Below are 22,497 nucleotides of genomic sequence, written 5' to 3'. Positions count from 1 at the left end.
GGCTCCATCCCAGTCACCCTGGGCAGGAAGAGCTGGGCACGTGCCCTTTCATAGTGGCCTTCATGAGTCAACAGCCCAGGAAGTGATGTCAGCTTAGGGAGCTGTGAAGGGGGCAGGGAGTACTGGAGGGTAATAGGAGATATTTTGAGGGCAGGCAGGTCCCCCCACGTCACTGCTGGACAATGGTCTGGGGCCAGGAGTGGAAAATGATGGTCTTACTTGGGCTGAAAATAGCATGAGGCATCAGGGCAGGAACCTCACCCACAAGGCGAGTGGCCTGGGCACTGAGCAACAAGGTAGGACGTGCATACCAAGGGGCCATGCAGTTCAACTGGGTTCCAGAGGTGGGGCTCTGGGCCTGTCCCTGGTTCGCCCGGGGTCTCCAGTATCCACCCCGACCTGTGCCTGCCACAGGATTAGATGGTGAATAAGCCCCTCCTGTGTTCTTATGGAGTGGCTCAGGCCTGCAGGAAAGGCTGAAGGGTGGTTTGTAACAGGCAATCATTAAGAAAGCTCAAGAGGGGCCGGGTGCGGTGGTTCATACCTGTAATCCCAGCACTTTGGGAGGCTGAGGCAGGTGGATCACTTGAAGACAGGAGTTTGAGGCCAACATGGCGAAACCCTGCCTCTATTAAAAATACAAAAATTAGCTGGGTGTGGTGGCGCATACCTGTAATCCCAACTACTTGGGAAGCTGAGGCAGGAGAATTGCTTGAACCCGGGAGGCAGAGAGTTGCAGTGAGCCAAGCACTTCCAGCCTGGGTGACAGAAAAAGACTTCGTCTCAAAAAGAAAAGAAAAAAAAAGCTCAGAAGGACATCGGCTACATTAACAAAAGTATAGAACCTAGAATGTGAGAGGTGAATAGCTCGCACTGTTCTGAGCAGGTCACCCACGTGGCACAGTGCAATCATTTGGGTCATAGTCTGTGGCAGAGTGGGAAGGGTGGAGAAGTCAGAGGAGGCAGGCAGAGTGGGTCCACAGAGCGAGGGCTCTCCCAGAGGGAGAGGAGTGAGTCCCTGTCCTTGAGATCAAGAATGAGGCCTGTCAGCTTTGCCGTGTCCCTCTCCAAAGGCTAGGGCAGGGCTCTGTCCAGCTGAGCTCCACACATCAGCCCCGAGTGGTCCTGGCTAGACCCAGAACCTATCATAGGTGAAACCCATCTCCCCCATGCTAAGTCCTGACCCAGCCTGAGCAACACCCTGCCATTCTGGGATTTTCCCAGAAGGCAGAGGATGGACAGGAGGAGTGAGTCTCTTTCATATTTACCCACAATGCAAAAGAAGACTTAGGGTCAGGGCAAGGAGGGAGCCCTAACTTGGCCTCCTTGTGACCCAGCCCAACCCTGCCTTGAGCCTGGAGCCAGCTGTCCAGCCTGCTTATGGCTCCTGCCCACCCTGCCCTCTTGCCCCATGTCTTTGCCTGGGATGCATCCTGCATGTGGATTTTCTTCTGGTGAGCTGCTTTTCTCAGAAGCTACAGCTCAGGAGTCTCCCACTCCAGGAACCCTTCCCTGACCCCCTGGCTCACAGCCCCATCCACTTGGCATTATCCAGTGGTGTGCTAGAGTGACTTGTACCTGCTTCCAAGAACCAATTGTTAAATTTTCAGGAATTTTACAAGGAAGCTGACATCATGTTTATAGTTTGAATTCGGCCATAAGAGTTTTTGCATCATGTAACTGGGCAGTTCTATAAAGAAGGGGTTCCCAGTTAAATCAGAGCTCCAGTTAAATGGTTTAACATTTACCAGCACATGACTGGCCATCACCTAAACTGGGAAATCTCAAGGACTGGGACTGCACCTGACTTCTCTCTGTGCTCAGCACAGTCAGGCACAGAAGCCAACTGGCTTTAAAGTGGGGAATGACCTGGGGTCTAGAGAGAGGATCCCTGAAAGGAGACTACTCCTGAGACAGCTAGTGAGAAGGCAGGTGGCAGAAGGGAATGGGTTGGAGAAAGGACCCTTGTGTGGCTGGTGAAAGCTTCCCCACCATATCCTCATCCCCCAAGCACACAATAAGGCACAGCTCAGCAGGCAACACAACCTTTAGTATAAGTTACAGCCTCACATTGGCTCCTAGCCCATGGGAGCCTCCAGATGGGTCTATGACATTAGTCCCCAGATGTTCATCTCTTGGGCTGGGGGTACTCCTCAGAGCTGAGTCCACCGTGGCACCCAGTCCATTCCAGACCACTGTGCAAACTCAGCCCTCATTACTTACCAGGGTTTTCTGGCCAATCTGTGACTTGGCTGCCACCCCAGGTAGCTCAGCTACAGACTCTGGTATGTGACCTTGGTAAGCCACCTTCCTCTCTGGGCCTGTTTCTCCATTTGACTTGATTAGGTTGGACTCCAACTTAGGTACCTTGGCAGTACAGCCAGCTACTTGCATGAGAGTCAGGCCAGGGGTGTCACTGACCTTAACTCTCGCCTTTCTTGAAACTTAATTCCCCCAATTCATACACACAAACGGTGACTAGGGGTTATGGGAACAGTTGATTCTGGACCACAGAGCGAACATCCTGAGCCCCTGTCAAATGACCGAGCATGGGGTCATGGCTTCCTTGGTCATCCAGCATGAGTCACTGATGGTCCATATCTGGGGAGACCGTACAATCTGCACAAGTCCTGGTCCCCTGCAGCTTCCCAATATAAACCTGCCCAAGCCGAAGTGTTCTGCTCCTACAGCCTAATGTCTTTAGTGTTCTCGCTACCAGCCGGCGTGGACTCTGTCCGCCTAGAGTCCTCACTGCTGCCCAACACATCTTCTATCCTCTGCATGTCAGTTCTGTCGGATCTACGCAGGCCCAGCCTGCGGCGGGCCGGGGTGGCAGGGCTGGGGTCAGTGGGTGGCTTGGCATCTCGGGCAAAACGTACGAGCCTCTGCCCAGCAAGGAAGTAGAGCACGGGGTCAAGGCAACTGTTAGCACTGGCCAGCGGCCGGGTGACCTTGTAGGCCATGTTGATGGCATTGAGGGTGTGGCAGCTGAGGTCCAGGGAGCGGAAGGAGTAGTAGAGGGTGCGGGTGACATGGAAGGGCAGGAAGCAGAGGGCGAAGACAGCCAGCACTAAGGCGATGGTGCGCACGGACTTGCGCTTGGCCCTAGGCAGGCCGCCCGAGGTCCCGTAGGCCGGCTTTAGCAACCGCCGAGCCATGAGCATGTAACAGACAAGGATGATGGCAAAGGGCACCGCGAAGAGCAGGCCCAGCATGACTGAGCTGTAGGCCACAAAGCGGCTGAAGAGATCGGGCGCCGATGTGTCGTGGCAGGTCACGCGGCCCCCACGTGCGCTGGTGGTTACAAAGTAGAGCACAGGGGCCTGGCAGGCCAGCACCAACACCCACACGGCCCCGGCCACCCGGCGAGCGTAGCGGGCCCGGCCCCAGCGCAGGGAGCGCAGAGGGCGTAAGACGCCCAGACACCGGTGCACGCTGATGCAGGTGAGGAAGAGGATGCTGCAGTAAAGATTGGTGTAGAAGAGGAAGCGCACCAGCTTGCAGAGCACGGTGCTGAAGGGCCAGTGGTCGCCGCGGGCGTAGTAATAGACCAGCAGCGGCAGGGAGGCTGCATACAGTGCATCAGACACAGCCAGGTGGAACATGTATGTGGTGGACGCATTCCAGGTCTTGAGGCGGCACAAGAAGATGTAGAGCGCCACGGCGTTCAGACACAGCCCAAGCACGCACACCACGCTGTAGGACACAGGCAGCAGCACGTACTTGAAGTCCTCGTTGAAGCGGCACCTGTAGCCCAGCTCATCCCCATCCCAGGTGCCATTGATGGTGCCATTCCAGGGGCCCAGGTCTGCCGCCATCGCCCTGCAGGGAAAGGAGGGGTGATGCCATCAGAGTTGTGGCTGGAGCGCCCCTAGGGGACCTGACACAGCCGCCTGACCAGGGCTTTCGTTGCCATCTGACTTGGATCTGGACCTGGAACCTCCAAGCTTTGGAACCTTGAGAATGCATGAGATCCATGAATATCAGGATCACACAATTGTCAAACTTGAGAACAGGGGTAGACAAACTATAGTACAAAAGCCAGATCCGGTCTGCTTTTGTAAATTCAGCTTTATTGGAACACAACCGTACCCATCTGTTTACAAAGAGTTGAGTAGTTGTGATAAAGACCATATGGCCTGTGAAGTCTAAAATATTCACTATCTGACCTTTAAAAAAAGTTAGCTCAAGCTGGGTGCAGGGGCTCATGCCTATAACCGTAGCTACTCGGGAGGCCAAGGCAGAAACCAGGTGCTTAAGCCCAGCCTAGGCAACAAAGTGAGACCCCATCTCTACAAAATTTGTTTTAAAAATTAGCCAGGCATGCTGGCACGCACCTATAGTCCCAGCTACTTGGCAGGCTGAGGTGGGAGGATCATTGGAGCCCAGGAGGTTGAGGCTGCAGTGAGATGTGACCATACCACTGCACTCCAGCCTGGGTGATATAGCAAGATCCCATCTCTGGGAGAGGGGAGGGCGGGGGGCGGGGGGATAGTTTTCTTACCCCTCTCTAGAACCTCAGGATCAGAGTTTTAGATCTAGGATTCTGAGCCCTAGAATCTGAGGATCTGGGGGTGCCAGAGCAGGTAATTTTGAGTTCATGGGAAGGGCCTTTGAGGCTGGCTGACCCTGCTTCACACCCATTGCCTACTGCCTGCAGAGGCCTTTCTGGCCAGTGGGCATCCAACAGCCCCCCGCAGGCATTGCAGAGTTCTCTCCAGCTCGCTTTCCCACTCTCTGGGAGGCTCTGGGCGCACGCCTAGTGTTCTGGTATTTGAGGAAGTATTTCCAAGGATCTCCCTCTTCAGTTATTCCTTCACTTTTTCATCTTCCTCTATTCTGGCAATTTCTGTCTCTATCAATAGCCCCTGAGCCTGTGAGGCTACCAGGGAATCCCCCTGAAGTAACCCCCACCCCAAAGAGTCTAGGGAAATCTGGGGTGGAGATGGGGATAGGGGGTCAAAGGGTCTTCTTCTGTGTGGTAAATGCGGCTTCTTCTATGCCATCCAGTCTCTCTTTGCATACCATCAGTATCCCCCCCAACCTTGTCCCCACTGAGCATATAACACACCCATGGGGACTGACCATCCAACAGACAGTGAGTGCCTAGGGAGCAGCTTGTCCCCTCCCTCTCCTCCTCACCCCTACCCAAGTGACCAGTTAAGAGCTCTCTCGCAGCTGGGAGGTAGGGGACAGACATCCCGGCCTGGAAGACAAAGACATGCCTAACGTCCCAGGAGGCAGGTTGGAAATCATAGCAGGAGTCCTGGGTGGGCAAGTTTGAGAAAAACACAAAGAAACACTTTCTAGCAGTGTGAAGGGGAAGGAAGAGCTAACATTTTTCAAACCCTACTACTAAGCCTGCTTTATAAAAGTTATTCACTTAGGCCAGGTGTGGTGGCTTACACCTGTAATCCCAGCACTTTGGGAGGCTGAGGCGGGCAGATCACTTGAAGCCAGGAGTTCAAGACCAGCCTGGCCACCATGGAGAAACCCTGTCTCTACTAAAAATATACAGACACAAAATTAGCCAGGTGTGGTGGCAGGCGCCTGTAGTCCCAGCTACTCGGGAGGCTGAGGTGGGTGGATCACCTGGGTCCATGAGGCGGAGGTTGCAGTGAGCCAGAATCACTCCACTGTACTCCAGCCTGGGTGACACAGCAAGACTCTGTCTCAGAAAAAAAAAAAAAAGTTACTTCACTTTATCCTTACGATGTGTTCTGGGGGCCAATCACCATCCCCAGTTCTCCAATCAAGAAGCTAAGACACAGATCATGTAAGTTATTTGGTCAAGGTCTTGCCACTGGGGATGGGTTGCAATTCCTGTCCAGGTCCAGTCCCTGGAAGTGGCTGTGGGGCGGTGGTAGTGAACTCCCAGTTTATGGGAGTATGCAAGTGACTCTCTAGCAGAGGATGCAGAAGGGATTGTGCCTGTGTCGGGGTATGTCTGGGAGAATGGAAAGGGCAGATGAGATGTGAGTCCTCTTCATCCTGAGAATCTGGGGCCATATAATTCCCTTCATTTTTATTTTATTTATTTATTTTTAATTTTTAATTTTTAGATGGAGTCCCCCTTTTTTTGCCAAGGCTGGAGTACAATGGCCTGATCTCGGCTCACTGCAACCTCTGCCTCCCAGGTTCAAGCGATTCTCCTGTCTCAGCCTCCCGAGTAGCTGGAGTTACAGGTACATGCTACCACGCCTGGCTAATTTTTGTATTTTTAGTAGAGATGGGGTTTTATCATGTTGGCCAGGCTACTCTCGAACTCCTGACCTCAAGTGATCTTCCCGCCTTGGTCTCCCAAAGTGCTGGGATTATAGGTGTGAGCCATTGTGCCTGGACTAATTCCCTTCGTTTTAGATCCTGGAGTCCTGAGGGACTGGGGGACTCTGCAGGGCCTGCAACATCCACTCCCATAGACCCTGAGCTACTTTTCCAGCCCTGGCTTCTCAGAGGCAGTTCAAGGCCCAGGAGGTTGAGATTAGGGGTTCTGGGGGGTGTAGAGATCCTTCAATTTCCCTTCTTTTTTTCCTTCTTCTGTTTTTTTTCTTTTTGAGACAGATTTTCACTCCATTGCCCAGGCTGGAATGCAGTGGCATGATCTCAGCTTCCTGCAACCTCTGTCTCCTGGGTTCAAGCAATTCTCATGTCTCAGCCTCCCAAGTAGCTGGGATTACAGGTGTGTGCCACCATGCCTAGCTAATGTTTTTGTATTTTTTAGTAGAGATGGGGTTTCACCTTGTTGCCCAGGCTGGTCTCGAACTCCTGACCTCAAGCGATCCACCCACCTCAGCCTCCCAAAGTACTGGGATTACAGGTGTGGGCAACGGTGCCCGGCCAGTTTCCCTTCTTCCACCAAGACTCCCAGATCTTCTCTGTCTCCTATTGTCAGCAAATGTGCACTCAGAAGCAAGTGGGCCTGCACCCTTGTTCCCCCTGCCATGGACATGGATGGCTCCCCAGGAGCCAGGGCAAAACCAGGGCGACGAGGCCAGGTGAGGCTTATGTGGTGCCAAGTTAAGAAGAAACAGGTAGAGGCTGGGGCTCTGGCAGGTCAAGTGGCTGAGACCCATCTTACCCAGGGTCAGGACAGTTCCTGCTGCCAACTTAGTTCCAGGCTCTACCTCTTGTTGCTGGAACCACTGTACTGGCCTCCCTCCTCCAGGCCCAGTCCCACGCACCTACCCACCAAAATCCAGAGTGGCCTTTGTCAAATAAAGCATTCCTCTATTTGGAATCCTCCTGCCGCTCCTACCCTCTCTCAGGAGAAAGCCCAGACCTCAAGTCTGGTACCTGAGGTTTTCATAATTGAGCTTCTGCCAACCTCACCTGCCCCAACCCCTGTGACCTGCAGTTTCCTGGATGTGCCTAACACTCTCCCCGCCCAGCCTTAGTTGCTGCTGCTCCTTCTACCTGGAATTCATTCGTGGCCCTCATCTCCACCTGTTGAACTCACGGCTCTTTATCCCTCAGTGCAGAGAACCCAGTGATTAAGAACCTGGGTGCTGGAGCCAGACTGCTTCTGCTTCCTCAGCTGTAAAATGGGACACTTACTAGAATCTCCACCACAGGACTGCTGTGAGGGTCGAGTCATTTGTGTAAAATGTCTAGAATAGAGCCTGGCACACAATAGGCACACAGTGGTGTTATGAGTGCCAAGATTCAGCTAGTGGTGGCCTTTTCCAGAAACCTTTGGCCACAGTGGAGGTGGGACTGGAGGTCCTGACTGAAGGCTGTGGAGGTGAGTGTAGTGGGCCAGGGGAGTGACACTGAAACCCAAGAAGGGGAAGGCCTTGGGCCCTCTGAGGGGAGGGGCCCTGTGAGGGGAGAGATGTTTGGGAGGGAGGCTCTGGAGACTGTTCCCTGATGGAGGAATGGTGGGGAAGAGGAATTCAGTGTCAGCCATGGCAAGTGTGGGGATGGGCACAGCCTGGGTCCATCAGGTCTGGAGCTTTGGAAGGCAAGCTGAGAGTCACTGACTCACAGAAGCTGCAGGAGGAGCAAGGAGAGGCCCCTGTGCGAGACTGAGGAGCTATGGAGGGGCCACATTCCCTCCCAGGACAGAGCCCCACCTGGGTATCAGTAAGCCGAGGTTCGAGTCTAGCTCTGCCACAAAACATCAGGTGACATCAAGCATTTCCTTCCCTCCCAAGTATCAGACACTAGTCAAATCCCCCAGCCTTGAGAACTGCAGCCCCAAAATGTCCCCGGGAGGTCCTCTGCCCCACCTGGACAGGGAGGGGGCTTCCTCCATGATCTAGACACACACGCCCAGTCTTGCCTTCACACCATTGCTCTGTTCCTGCCCCAGAGATGAGGCCTGAGCTCCCTTCACAGTCAACATAAACATCTCATCACCCTGCATGAAGAGTTTCCTGCTAATCCGTAACGGTGGAATCTCTGACACTGAAATGAGGGGTGGAGACTTCCCTGTCTCCCTTAAACTAAGGGAGCTGACCCTTCCACCTGTTTTAAGACATCCTGGCCCCCACCCTCCCAAGCCAGCTGGGGACTCCATCACATGGCCCTGGGCCAGACTCACCCCGCCCGCCCTCTGGTTCTGCAGGCTGGCTCACCAATCTGTGAGTACATCTTTCCTAGCCCTGCCTTAGAGGGACAGCCAACTTCCCAGCCCCCTCCCTTAAGTCTCCCTTCTGCCTCTCCTGATCCTGATGCCCCTGGGACTGATGCCCCTGGGAGCCCCAGGCTCCACCTGACTATCCAACGCTCACCAACCCTGTTGCGCCCCGGTCTGGCTGGCCCTGCCCCAAGGAACTCCCAGTCTTGAGGGGAGATGTAAGCCTTGTAAGGACCCTTCCAGGCTCCCCTGCCTGTGTTCATTCTGTTCTTTCTCACTGGAAAGCCTTCCCTGAACCCACCCACACTGCACTCCATCGTACATTCCAAAGGATCTTCTAATCTCTGAAGCTCTCCTTTCCATCACCCCTTAGGATGTTTCTCAGCCAGTTGGTAATTTGTCCTTCCATCCTGTACCCCAACACATTTCAGGTGCTCTTTGAAGGCTAGGTCCATCTGATGCTTTTCTCTGTCCCTATCATCCAGCAGGAGGCCCGACCACAGGAGGATTATAGGAACGAGAGAATGAATGAATGAATGAATGAATGAGTGAATGAATCAAGCACAAGAGGCTATGGGGGCCCAGAGGAGGCACACACAGGCACAAGCCCTCTGCAGCCTCTGCACACTCCTATAAACAGGGAGTTCACTACCTCCCTCCTGCAGCCACTTCCACTGTGGGATGTACCTGAATAGGATTTGCAGCCCATCTCCAGTGGAGTAACCTTGATCAAATTACTTATAAATTACTTGCTTCTCTGAGGGCCTCTCAAGGACAAGAATGCTTAAAGGTTTCTTAGCTGCTGACCCTCAGTAACCAGGGGACAACCCAGCCCCTCTAGGGGTCCTGGCCCACCTAGAACCTGCTTATGTCCATAGACTGTCTCTCCTTCAACTGCCACAGGAGCCCAGGAGACTCTGCCTTTCTCTGAACAGGTCAGGGAAGTGCCAGCGGGAGGGGATTGGACATGGGCGCTCTGGAGATGGGTTGGCTGTCTGAGACCTGCCACAGGTTTTTATCTGGCTCAGAACCTGGGTCAGTCTGATTAGGATTCTCCACCCACCCTGCTTTGTAGGGGCCAGACCTGGGCTGAGCAGCTTTCACACAGCATTGTCATCCCCCATCCCCACCCTTTGGTAGATATTGCCATAGAGGTTAAGCTATTTGTACAAGGTCACACTGCCAGGCATTGGAAAAATTAGACTTGACACCCAAAGCTATCTGACTTCAAAGCCTGAATTCATCACAGCCTGGGATGAGGGAGCAGAGCAGGGCACCTGCCTTCGGATCCTCTTGATCTAAGCCAGTTCAGGGCAGACACAGGCACAACAGCACATGCACCCGCCCTCACCTCCCAGCCAGTGCACCCGCCCCCACACACACGTACCTGACCAGCCCCTGCTGTCCAGGTCAGGATGCTTAGCGCCTGCTCGGGTTCCTCACTTGTGAATGCACCCGCCTGGACTGGGCTGCAGGGAACTCTGCGGGAAACAGGAAAAACAGGTCCCCAGGCCTGGGGCCACGCCTAGCCTCCAGCATTTTTCTGGGCAGGCAGTGCTGCTGCCGCAAGGGGCTCCTGCAGACAGAGGGAGGTAGAGAAAGCGTGGTCTCAGGGTCATGGAAACCCAGCCAGGCCAATCCCCCCCACGGCCACCTCCTCTGTGGTAACCTTAACCAGAAGGAGGCAGAGAGGTGGCCTGGTGTATGTCCTGGTCTGAGTGCCCTCTGTACACCCAAACCGCAGCTCATGTGTTCCAGGAATGGGTTATTCACAGTCCCTTTCCCCAGGCCACCTTTCACAGAGTGGTGGCCCTGCCTGGAGGAAGGTCTCCCCCATGTCCTGTACAGCTGAGCCAAGCCTCCAAGTCTCCAGTGTCCCTTCCCTCAGTCCTGGTTCTGTGCTTTGGCCCCATAGCAGGAAAAGTCAATACCCTCTTTGCCCAGGGTGCATTGTATTATCCTTCTGCCAAAACACTTTTGCCCAAGCTAGGTCTCTTTCTGGAGACCCCCTTCCTCCCCACTCCTACCTCTAAGCATTCCTCCATAGGTGTTATAAACACACATATGCCACACCTGAACACACACTGGCACAGACACACCAAGACACATGGATACACAAAGGCATGCAGAGTCACACTCAGGTGTACATGCAGTGGACACATACGGATGCACACACACACACACACACACATACACACACACACAGAGTCTAGACCATTAGGGCCTAAAACTGCATTTAGAAATCTCCTGTGCCACATATACACCATGGAATACTATGCAGCCATAAAAAAGGATGAGTTCATGTCCTTTGCAGGGACGTGGATGAAGCTGGAAACCATAATTCTCAGCAAACTATCACAAGATCAGAAAAGTAAACACTGCATGTTCTCACTTATAAGTGGGAGTTGAACAATGAGAACACATGGACACAGGGACGGGAACATCACACACCAGGGCCTATTGGGGTTGGGGGGTTGGGGGGAGGGATAACATTAGGAGAAATACCTGATGTAGGTGACAATTTGATGGGTACAGCAAACCACCAGGGCACGTGTATACCTATATAACAAAACTGCACGTTCTGAACACGTAACCCAGAACTTAAAGTGTGTGTGTGTGTGTGTGTGTGTGTGTGTGAAATCTCCTGTGCCAAACCCTGTTTCACAGAGGAGGAAACAGGCCCAAGCCTCACAGTAAGTCAGGGACAGAACCAAGACTAGAGCCCAGCCCTCCCGAATTCTGGCTGTGGTTTTTGTCTCACCTTGGAGCCCCTTGTGTACACCAAGCACAGAGTTTCAGGGAGGGGACAGTTGCCTGGTGGAGGGGACCCTCTGTGTGGGCAGGTCTCACCCTCCACCAGCACCTCAGATACCTCAAAGGAGAAATAGAACATGCAACTCCTGAGTTTTTCTTTTTCCATCTTCATTTCCCTAGGATGGAGGAGTGGGCCTGTGACAGCTGAGCCCAGGTCCCCAAGCTGGAAGTGCAGTACAAGGGTGGGGGGATGTGGGAGAGGAGATGGGGGCACTGCAAGAATAACTTGGGGATAGGGCGGGGGTGTGCATGGGAAGTGCCTCTGGGCCACTGCTTACTGAATGCACCTTGCCCGGTGGTCTCAGACTGACAAGGCCGGTGGGCTGGTAGCTCCCCGCTAATCTACACTAGAGACTATGACAAGGTGAGAGAACGTCAACCTTTTCACCCTGCTGCACCCAGGTGCACACCCTATCTCCTCCTCCTTAGAAAATGCCTTGACTCAACAGGCTAAAGTAGAGAATATCACTTTCTCCAAGTGGTTCTTATTTCTGAGAAGGGCCCCCACCATCTTTCCAGGTTTCAAACCTCTGATACAGCCTGGAAAACCTCCCTCTTCTCCACCCTGCTAGAAGCCCACCACTCACCATGTCCTGTTAGTTCAACCAGTGAAATTCCTCGGACATGCACCACATGGTCCCCACACTGCAGCCTGAGGCCTATTTTTCTGTAGTCCACAGCACCAGCCTCCTCACTGGCCTCTGTGCCTCCACGCCTGCCCTGTCTGTCCACCTTTCACACTGCAGTCATGTGGTTTCCTAAAACACAAATCCAACCACGTATTGTTGAATCATGTTCGTGGCTCCCTAGTGCCCTCAGGCGACTGTCCCAGCTCTTCAACCTAGCACTCAGGCCCTGGCTGATCTGGTCCCCGCCATCACTCCAGAAAACCCATCCTCTCTGCCCTTGCCCTCATATTCCTGTCTCAGGCACAACAAAAGCAGTCCCGTGGTCATATTGTTGCTCAGAGACAGCCTCCCTTATCATCTGACACCTATATCACCCCAAGAGTTTAGTGCTGTCCCTGTGCTAAGTTCTGTGTTAGGTGACTTCATATACCTCTTCTCGTTGAATCCTGAGAGACTCAGAGAGGCTAAATAACCTCACAGCTCACAAAGCTAGAAAACAGCATAGCCATTCTGGGCTGTCTGACTTCAGAGGCTGTGCCCCTGACCACTACCTCCCACCCTGCAAGGCCCAGGCCCTCTCCCAGGAAGCTGCCTGACCATCCCTTTTTGGCCCCACAGCTCTCTGCCTGTCTGCTCAGTTCTCTGCCAGAGGAGTGGCAGGGCCCAGGATTTACTCTTTTCAGTACTTTTCAGTACTTCCTTAGTGTGAGGAGGTCATGGTGGTTATTGCATCCATCTCACAGGTAGAAAAACTAAGGCCAGACACACTGCCCAAGGTAATTTATAGATTCAATGCCATCCCCATCAAGCTACCAATGACTTTCTTCACAGAAGTGGAAAAAACTACTTTAAAGTTCATATGGAACCAAAAAAGAGCCTGCATTGCCAAGACAATCCTAAGCCAAAAGAACAAAGCTGGAGGCATCACACTACCTGACTTCAAACTATACTACAAAGCTACAGTAACCAAAACAGCATGGTACTGGTACCAAAACAGAGATATAGACCAATGGAACAGAACGGAGTCCTCAGAAATAATACCACACATCCACAGCCATCTGATCTTTGACAAACCTGAGAGAAACAAGAAATGGAGAAAGGACTCCCTATTTAATAAATGGGACTGGGAAAACTGGCTAGCCATATGTAGAAAGCTGAAACTGGATCCCTTCCTTACACCTTATACAAAAATTAATTCAAGATGGATTAAAGACTTAAATGTCAGACCTAAAACCATAAAAACCCTAGAAGAAAACCTAGGCAATACCATTCAGGACATAGGCATAGACAAGGACTTCATGTCTAAAACACTGAAAGCAACGTCAACAGAAGCCAAAATTGGGAAATGGGATCTAATTAAACTAAAGAGCTTCTGCACAGCAAAAGAACCTACCATTAGAGTGAACAGGCAACCTACAGAGTGGGAGAAAATTTCCGCAATCTACCCATCTGACAAAAATCTGACAATTTTTGCAATCTACCCATCTGACCAATATCCAGAATCTACAAAGAACTTAAACAAATTTACAAGAAAAAAATCAAACAACCCCATCGAAAAGTGGGCAAAGGATATGAACAGACAATTCTCAAAAGAAGATATTTATGCAGCAACAGACATATGAAAAAATGCTCATCATTACCGGCCATCAGAGAAATGCAAATCAAAACCACAATGAAATACCATCTCACACCAGTTAGAATGGCAATCATTAAAAAGTCAGGAAACAACAGGTGCTGGAGAGGATATTGAGAAATAGGAACACTTTTACACTGTTGGTGGGACTGTAAACTAGTTCAACCATTGTGCAAGACAGTGTGACGATTCCTTAAGGATCTAGAACTAGAAATACCATTTGATCCAGTCATCCCATTACTGGGTATATACCCAAAGGATTATAAATCATGCTGCTATAAAGACACATGCACACATATGTTTATTGTGGCACTATTCACAATAGCAAAGACTTGGACCAACCCAAATGTCCACCAATGAGAGACTGGATTAAGAAAATGTGGCACATATACACCATGGAATATTATGCAGCCATAAAAAAGGATGAGTTCATGTCCTTTGTAGGGACATGGATGAAGCTGGAAAACATCATTCTGAGCAAACTATCGCAAGGACAGAAAACCAGACACCACATTTTCTCACTCATGGGTGTGAACTGAACAATGAGATCACTTGGACAGAGGGTGGGGAACACTATACACCGGGGCCTGTCATAAGGTGCGGGGAGGGGGGAGGGATAGCATTAGGAGATATACCTAATGTAAATGATGAGTTAATGGGTGCAGCACACCAACATGGCACATGTATACATATGTAACAAACCTGCACGTTGTGCACATGTACCCTAGAACTTAAAGTATAGTTTTAAAAAAAGAAAAAAAAGGCCGGGCGCGGTGGCTCAAGCCTGTAATCCCAGCACTTTGGGAGGCCGAGACGGGCGGATCACGAGGTCAGGAGATCGAGACCATCCTGGCTAACACGGTGAAACCCCGTTTCTACTAAAAAATACAAAAAACGAGCCGGGCGAGGTGGCGGGCGCCTGTAGTCCCAGCTACTCGGGAGGCTGAGGCAGGAGAATGGCGTGAACCCGGGAGGCGGAGCTTGCAGTGAGCTGAGATCTGGCCAGTGCACTCCAGCCTGGGCGACGGAGCGAGACTCCGTCTCAAAAAAAAAAAAAAAAAAAAAGAAAAAAAAGAAAAACTAAGTCCAGAAAAGGGTAGCTCAAGGTCTCACCCAAGGTCACCAGTGAGCCAAGGGCAGAGCCAAGCCTAGCGTGCAGACCTCTAACTCCCTGATCTGGTCTTGCCCCTAACCCAATCTGGGTCTTTCTCTTTGTGGTTCCAGGCTAGTGAGGCCAAAGTCAGAAGGAGGAGCTGGGTAGCTCCCAGGGCACTGTGGAATTTCCAGGGTGGTTGGATGACATTCCAGCTCCTCCACTAGAGTGACTCCGGAATGTGCCTCCTTGGCTGGTGGCAGACCCTGTCTAGTCTGGTAGAGAAGAATGTCCTGTCACCTCTGTGGAGACCCCTGCTGCCTGTCTCCACCAGGGGTGGGGTGCTGTGAGGGAAAACAGAGGACTTAGTCCCAGAACCTCATTAAGGGGGCAAGAGAGGGCACTAGGCAGGTGGGAAATCCCAGTTCTGCTCTTCCCAGTGGTAAGAGAAGTCTCTTAACTCCAAAACCCAGAACTCAGTTTCCTCTCAATATCAGAACAGTACCTGCCTCAGAAGGTTGTTGAGCTAGTTAGATGATTTAGGCTCATTTTATGAAATAGTAAGAGAAAATATTTCAGCAGGTAAAGAAGGCATGGAGGGTGGGGGTATCTCAGGAAGACAAGAAGGGCAGGAATTATGGGCTACAGGAAGGTCACAACCAGAATAACCACAGATCAGGTCTCCCACACTGAAGGCTGTCCTCAGGGGGAAGGCAGTCCAGGAATTCCCCAGCAGAAGCCAGATAGCCACCATACTCTTTCACTCACTCACCCTTCACAAAGGTTGTCACATCTATGCCCATCGCTGGGCAGGGTACCTGGGAACTCTGAGATAGGTCAGATCTCAAGGAATTCACTGTCAAGATCAGGGGAGGCACACTCAGAAACAGGCGATGATAACACAAGGTGATCAGGCCTGGAGGAAGCCAAGGAGGCCCCCAACAGGATTGGAGGGGTGATGAGGGCAGGCTTCCTGGAGGAGAGGGCACCTGACCTGCATTTTGGAAGATGAGGAGTCAGGTGGTTGAAGAGACAGGAGGAGCAGAGTGAGGATGAACAAGAGATGACATGACACGTTTGAGGAACTGCTCTTCATCTTGGTGGCTTGAGGGGAGTGGAGAGGGCAAGGCTGGAGTGCACAAAGCTGAGGAGCTTAGAAGTCATCCTGGCCCCTCCTCAATGTCCTTCAAGGGGCTGAAGCCCAGCAGGCCCCCTGCCTTGCCTGACATGCTTCTGCACCGGGAGCACCAAAGCTGGTCTGAGGAAATGGCTAAGGGGTAACCTCAGATGCTATCAGCCGGTGCCGTTGTGGTGTAAGACCTCCCCTTCACACGGCCCTTGGGCTCTCTACCCCCTCCCAGATACTCTCTCCTTCTTGGGAACCCCCCTAGGATCCTGGCTGTGGAGGTCACTCACCAGGGCTGAGCTCAGAGCAGCATCTGAGTGGGTAAATCTCAGATCAGCCAGGCTTATAGATCGGAAAGCCAAGACCTCTAAAGAGGAAGGGACTTACTCAAGGTCTGGTGTTCTAATTATTGTCAGTGTGGGTTTGACCACCTTATCCCCAACCCAGAGCCACCTGTGTTGTGTAGTCTGGGTGAAGTCAGCCCCCCTCTCAGAGCCTTGGGTTCTTCAGTGGTCAGATGGGGAGAATCACTGCTGCATGGGACAGCCCATGAGGAATAAGACAAGGGGACAGATGGGTGCACCATGGCACTAGCAAATCATGAACTGTCCTAAAGTGGAGGTTGTGTCTGCCTGTCACAACAGGGAGACACTGAAATTCAGGAGCCCACGACACTGCTTGGTAGGTAGGCCCTCCCCAGTGTCCCCAGCAGAGGGACAGAGGTCATGGTCAGAGCAGTCAGGCAAGGTCCCTGGAAGGGGAACGGTGATAAGATTTGAGGAGGAGCAGGAAGGGTCCAGCTTGGGAGGAAAGAAGGTGGATGGAGAATCCAAGGTGGAAAGGGGGATGAAAGCATCGACCGAGAACCACATGAGCCTGTGATTCTGAGATGGCCCCTCCAGGTGCCTCCAGGATTCTGAGTTCCCTGGTTCTCACAGTCTAATTCCAAGAGGCTCTGGTTCCAGGTATGGACTCAGTGTTTCTTCAATTCTATTACTCGTTGCTCCTGATAACTTTTGCTTTTGAGATTCTCAGAGCCACAGGAGTCTGGATTCAGAGTAAGAAATGTTAAATCACATTCCCAGGAACCACAAAGTCCCAGCAAACACTTGCCAATGCTCTGGTGCACCGGCCTCAGAGGGACCTCAGGAACTCAGACTCAGATCGCACTCTGCAGGACCTTTGAGGAGTACCCAGTCAGGCTGGGGAAAAAGACACAGACAGGGACCAAATCCACTTGGGTGAATAAACCATACAGGCAAGCCCAGGGGTTATGGAGCATACAGCAACTCCTACCTGGCCTGGGGGAGATGGTCAGGGAGCGCTTCTGCAGAGGAGGGGTCATCTGAGCTGGAAACTGATAGATGATTAGGAGTTTGTCAGGTGGGCCAAGAGGGAGGAGGGCTCTGAAGGCAGGAGAGGCATGAGCAAAGACTTGGTGGATGAAAGTGTGACCTGCTGGGAAAGGCCGGGAGGTCTTACATGGCTGCTGTGGAGGGTGAGGTGGCATGGGAGCCTGAGGAATTCACATGAAAAGGCTCAAATGCCAGGCCAAAGAGCTTGGCCTCTATTCTGAGGACAATGAGGAACCATGGAAGGCTTAAGAGGGGAAGGACATGGTCAGAGTCGACCTTTACAAAAATGGTGCCACATAGAAGGTAGATGGGACAGGGAGTCCGCAGGGAGGGAGACCAAGGAGGAGACGACACATATGATGGTGCCGTGAGAGGAGCAGGTCCCTTGGCCCTAGATTTCCTGCGACAGCCCAGCCATGGTAAGAGTTCCCCTCCTACAAGCCAGGGCTGGGGCACTCACCAGGAAGCCAGGTCCACACCCAGAGGCTCTCCTCAGACCTGGGGAGGGAAAGGCCACGTGAGCCCCAGAAGTCTGAGGGAGGTCCCTTTCCCTCACTCCAGCACCCAGGCCTCTCACCCAGGAGCTAAAATGAGAGGGACAAGGTACCAGGGCAGAGGGCCAAGGAGTTCTTCCGCGGGGCCCAGGCTGCTCACCCTCCTACCAGAAACTCCTGCTACTCATCTTGGACCAGGAATGACTCAGGCCTAAGAGATGGGGTGATGGGGGTGGAGGAACTTCTCTGCTCCAGAACCAACTGTGGCGCTCCATGGGGCAAAGCCTCCCCTTCTACTCCATGCCTACTCCCACCTGGCCACTCATTTCCCACATACCCACTGGCACCTGCCCTGAGCCCAAGCTGGGTGATGGGGACAGAGAGAGAAAGCAGGGATGGCCGAGCATAGTCCTACAACGGGCCTCTGGATGAGTACAGAGGTCAGAGTGGCCCACACAGCCAGCCTACTCCTATCAGGGCCCAGTAATAAGGACAGGACAGGCCTGAGGACCCAAGGACAACCAAGAGGAAGGTGTGGCCCAGAGGGTATACCAAGCAGGCCTACAGAAAGCAGTCTGGGGAGAGGCAGTTTGGGCAGAAGGCTTGAGGGGCAACCCCCACTCCCCTCACCAGATCAATAAGGCATCTCTGGTCCTGTGGGCAGGTCTGGGCAGGCGTTATCTTATCAGCAGTTGGGTAATCTGGCCACAAGAAAGCCCCAAACACAGGTTCCCAGGGCAGAATTCAAACTCCTCTCAGCCTGGAAGCCAGAGGACCAGGCCCGACCCCAACAGGGCTCTGTCTCAGATGGGGAGGGCTAAGCTGGCAGGTGGACTGGAGCCCCAGGTGACCCTGGGCAAGATACAATCCATGCCTCTATTTCCTAATCTGCAAAATGGAGATCCAATTCCTGCCTCACAGGTCTATAGGAAGACAAAATGGATCGTTGTAAATCATTACTAGTGAAGCCATCTCTGCAGAGTGGGTAGGGGAGGAAGGCGTTCAGTAATTACATTTCAGTAACCAGCACAATCCCTTGCTATTGCACCCATGTTCTCTTACAGTCTTCAAAATGAATTTAAGTCTATGAGTATCACATTCCTTCTCCAAGCACTGCAGTTTAAGGTTTATAAAGCTTTTCCCTGGTCACTATCTTAATCCTTGTAGCAACTTTGCCCTCAAAGAAGCAAGGATCGCCATTCTCAATTTACAGATGGCAGAACTGACACCTAGAGAGGGACAATGGCCTCTCTAAAGACTATAGCCATTAAGTCAAAGCTCTCATGGGGTCACTCATGAGGCCCTGGTGATACCCTCACACCTTCTTAGAGCCTTATGCATCCAGGGCGAGAGGGAGACAGAAACAGAGGAGCCACAGCCTCACTACACAGCCCAAGTTTGGTAGTCATTTCTGAGGGTTACCCACTGGGATACCCAACCCCTCTGACCAGACTCCAAGAAAGCCCAAGACAGGGAGAAAAGGAGAAAGAGTGACAAACCTTTTGTGCCAGGGCCTCCCCACACACATACTCTGCCATGCAGGATCTTACTTGTTCTGGCCTCCTTTTAGAGCCTAGCAGGGCAGGAACTGGTCATCCAACAAGCTGGGAGCAGAGCTGGAATGAGATCTATTGCAGGTCCCCAAATTCCTCAGCAGGAGCATCTGAAGGCTCAGGGAAAAGTGTTTGGCCAACGGGCAAGGACTCAATTAGGGTTTAAACAACTCCTGGGACAGTTCTAATGTTGACATCACAAATGCCCTGATCTTCCTCCACTTGGCACTACTTGATCCATTCTCCATCCTGCAGCCAGAGAGCTCTTTCTGAAATGCCACCTGACCATGAAACTCCTCTGCTCATAAATTTCCATGGCTCCCAATTGCCTTCAGGATAAAATCCAGGATTTTAGCCTGGGCACTCTAGGTCCTGCCGTGTCCCAGATCACATTGTTCTGGCAAACTGTGCCACCCACTTTGATAACCATATTCTGGTTTGCCCTTCTTTGTAGTGACATGGAGCTCACCTGCAGCCAGGCCTTTACTGGAGAAGCTGGGGCCAGAAACAGGGGATGGGGGCTGCTGCTGCTCTCTCAGTTCAGCTCAGCCTCGTGCGGGATGCTGGCAACACAGAAATGAGTCAGACCCAGTTTCTGCCCTTCAGGATCCCCTAGACCTGAGAAGAGGAAAGGAGGAGACAGACATAGATCATGACGGTCCAGGTGGGACCAGGGCTGTCAGCACCAGGACTGTAGGGGCCTAGAAGAGGCTCCAACCCAGCTGTGGGGATCCAGGAAAGCTTTCCAGAGGAGGGGCCATCTGAGCTGGGTCCCAAGTCTGGGTAGTTCTCCAGTTGAAGAAGGTGAGAGTAGGAGGCTTATCAGGCAGGGAGTGTAGAATATGCAACAGGCCTGGGGCAAGAAATGAGAGACTCCAGACAGCTGCTGCAAGGTGAACAATCAGGTGGGAGAGGTGGCTGGAAAGGCCAGCAGGCCCCAGTTATCAGAGACCTTAAGTCCCAGGCTACAGGGCTCAGGCTTGGTCCTGTGGAAGGCTTGTGCCCTAGGGAGGGGCACATGTGGGATTCTGGTTTTGGCAGGTTCCCTCCAGGGACTGACTCCCCATCCCCAAGCTGTGAGCCTGCCCATGGGGGGACACTGGTGCTGAACATGACACACTCATCAGCTCCTCAACAGCCCTCAAATTCCGTGTCATTAGTCCCTTCTTACAGAGGAGGCCACGGAGGCTCAGAGAAAGGACAGCTTGCTCAGACCACACAGTGGCCAAGACAGGATTGGAACATAGATCTCTGAGTCTCCAGAGCTCTCTTGTGGACCTGTCTGCTCAGAGAATCTTCTTCCTCCCATTTCCACCCACAGGTAATAAACTTGCCTGGGTCCTCATCCAGATCCTCAAAACTCATCATTATTTCAGCTTAGATCCAAAACAAACCAGGCAGATCAGGCTGTGGTCCCGGGGAAGCTGGCGATGCCATGCTGAAAGGAACAGCAGCCATGGACCCCACAGTGGATCCCGAGCTGGCAGTGCTGGTCTCCAGCAGTCCCTGACCCTTGGGCTGCACTCCTGGAGGACCCCAAGAGGGCCACTGGCAGCCTTCGGGTTGCGGGGTGGGGTATCGCCTTTCTCCTGACTGACCCTTCCTACCGGGGCATTTGCCAGATTTAAAGTCCCGAGACAGAGGCTTAACTGTCCTTCCTCCCCACTCCCTCCTCCCCCGCCCACTCCCTGCAACTGCCCCCTCAACCTTACCAATGGTAGGCGGCCACCCAGAGTGACCCTGGGGGCAGGACAGGGGGCAGGACAGGGGGCAGGACAGGGGTCAGGGGATCTTCAGGGATTCATGTCTCTGGGCACCGCCCACCGCCCCATGCCACGGGGACGCTCACATCCAAGCACACACAGACAAGTTCCGCAGGCTGGGCCAGTCGCCCCGAGGGGCGCACACACTCACCCGCTAACATGCAGACTTCGCGCACAGCCTCCTCACAACCAGGGCGCCCGTCCACACTCACCGAGACCGACGCTCCCGTGGAGACAAAGTTCAACCACGGACCCACAGGCGCGTTCACGCCGCCCAGTTATGCGCTACACGCCAGCTCGCAACGGTGCCCCGGGGCGACAGCAGCTCCACAGCGCCCTCCCCTGCCCCGCGCCCAGTCGGCACCTGCGCCAGTCCGGCCCGCCGCTTCCCCGGGCCTCTCCAAGCGCCCTGTTCCCTCCAGGCACCGCACCTCTCGCCCCTGCGCTGCGCTTCTCCGCCCGGCGTGCCGTCGCCGCGGCTCCCCGGTGCCAGTGCCTGCGTCCAGCCGCCGCCGCAGAGATCCACGTGCCTGGGATCCCAGCTACCCACCTCTGTGCGCTGTTCCCCAACCCCGAAGCCGGGCCAGGCAGGGGGCGGGGCAGACCTTTGACCAACCCTGGCACCGCCCTCAACCCGCCCGGGTAGATACCTCGCCACCCGCTCCGGGATGCCGCCTAGCGACACGGCTGCGGGGTCAGCGCGTCTGTAGCGGTGCTGCAACAGGAGGGGCGGGCGGCGACGGTCCCACTGCCGGGCCAGAAAGAGGCCGCCCGGCTCCCTTACGCTAGAAAGGAGCGGGTGAGCAGAGGTTTTCAGAGACGCCAAAGTTTTGCCGGCTCAGCCCGGCGCCTGCGTGGCCCACTGCGGGACCTTTGCGCCCAGCCGCCGCGCCACCCTACCCCTGTCCCGCCCCTGCCCCAGCCTGGCTGGCAGGAAGGGACCTGCTCGGAGAGACCTGCTCTAAACCCCAGGCCGAGGACGCACCTCCCTTGCTTGAAAGTGGGGGTAGGGAATGCCTCTCCCCATTACCCTGGGAAGGAAAGCAGGGTACTCAGGATCCCACCTCTTCCGTGCTCCCCACTTTCCCTGCCTTAATCTTACCAGCAGCTCCCTGAACTCCCCACTCTCTCTGGCCCGTTATCTTGAGCTGCTTTAACTCTCTTCTCTGCCGTCCACGTCCACCCCACTCTAATGGCCTTCCCTGGTCGGGCTGCGTGTCTGACCCATTCGGAGACTGTGAGCTCCCGAGGGCGGGAAGCAGGTCTACCTTCTTCCTGCTGCTGTCCCAGGTGCTCAGTCCTTAAAGGTGTGAATGGATAAACGAATGAGCGCCCCCCTCTCTCTCATTTCTGGTCTAGGAATCAGGAATGTAGGTTCCTACCCAGCTTCAGCACCGACTCTGGGAGACCTTGACCCAGTTCCATTCTCTCTCAGGGTCTCCTTTCCTGTGAAGTGGAG

General features: G+C 53.4%; 1 protein-coding gene across 50 annotated transcripts; it reads right to left on the bottom strand.

The window, feature by feature from the left end:
• Positions 1 to 2,029: 2,029 nt before the first annotated feature.
• P2RY2 (purinergic receptor P2Y2) lies at positions 2,030 to 21,609 on the bottom strand. 50 transcript variants are annotated; one of them, XM_033208231.1, is made up of 8 exons: positions 21,470 to 21,607; positions 19,745 to 19,838; positions 17,689 to 19,392; positions 17,170 to 17,279; positions 11,980 to 12,150; positions 9,966 to 10,154; positions 5,593 to 5,668; positions 2,030 to 3,822 (listed from the first exon to the last, which is right to left on the bottom strand). In XM_033208231.1, the coding sequence occupies exon 8, from the start codon at positions 3,816 to 3,818 to the stop codon at positions 2,685 to 2,687; it is 1,134 nt and encodes a 377-aa protein (XP_033064122.1). In that variant the 5' UTR covers positions 3,819 to 3,822; positions 5,593 to 5,668; positions 9,966 to 10,154; positions 11,980 to 12,150; positions 17,170 to 17,279; positions 17,689 to 19,392; positions 19,745 to 19,838; positions 21,470 to 21,607; the 3' UTR covers positions 2,030 to 2,684. The 50 variants fall into 50 exon arrangements, 47 of the variants coding, with proteins under 47 accessions (XP_033064122.1, XP_033064121.1, XP_033064127.1 ...); XM_033208230.1 differs by having other exon boundaries at positions 17,689 to 19,385; XM_033208236.1 differs by having other exon boundaries at positions 17,689 to 19,338.
• Between the last annotated feature and the right edge of the window lie 888 nt (positions 21,610 to 22,497).

Source organism: Trachypithecus francoisi, unplaced genomic scaffold (genome assembly GCF_009764315.1).
Source record: "Trachypithecus francoisi isolate TF-2019V2 unplaced genomic scaffold, Tfra_2.0 Lachesis_group8, whole genome shotgun sequence".
Lineage (NCBI taxonomy): Eukaryota > Metazoa > Chordata > Mammalia > Primates > Cercopithecidae > Trachypithecus > Trachypithecus francoisi.
This window is presented reverse-complemented; position numbering and strand designations above follow the sequence as displayed.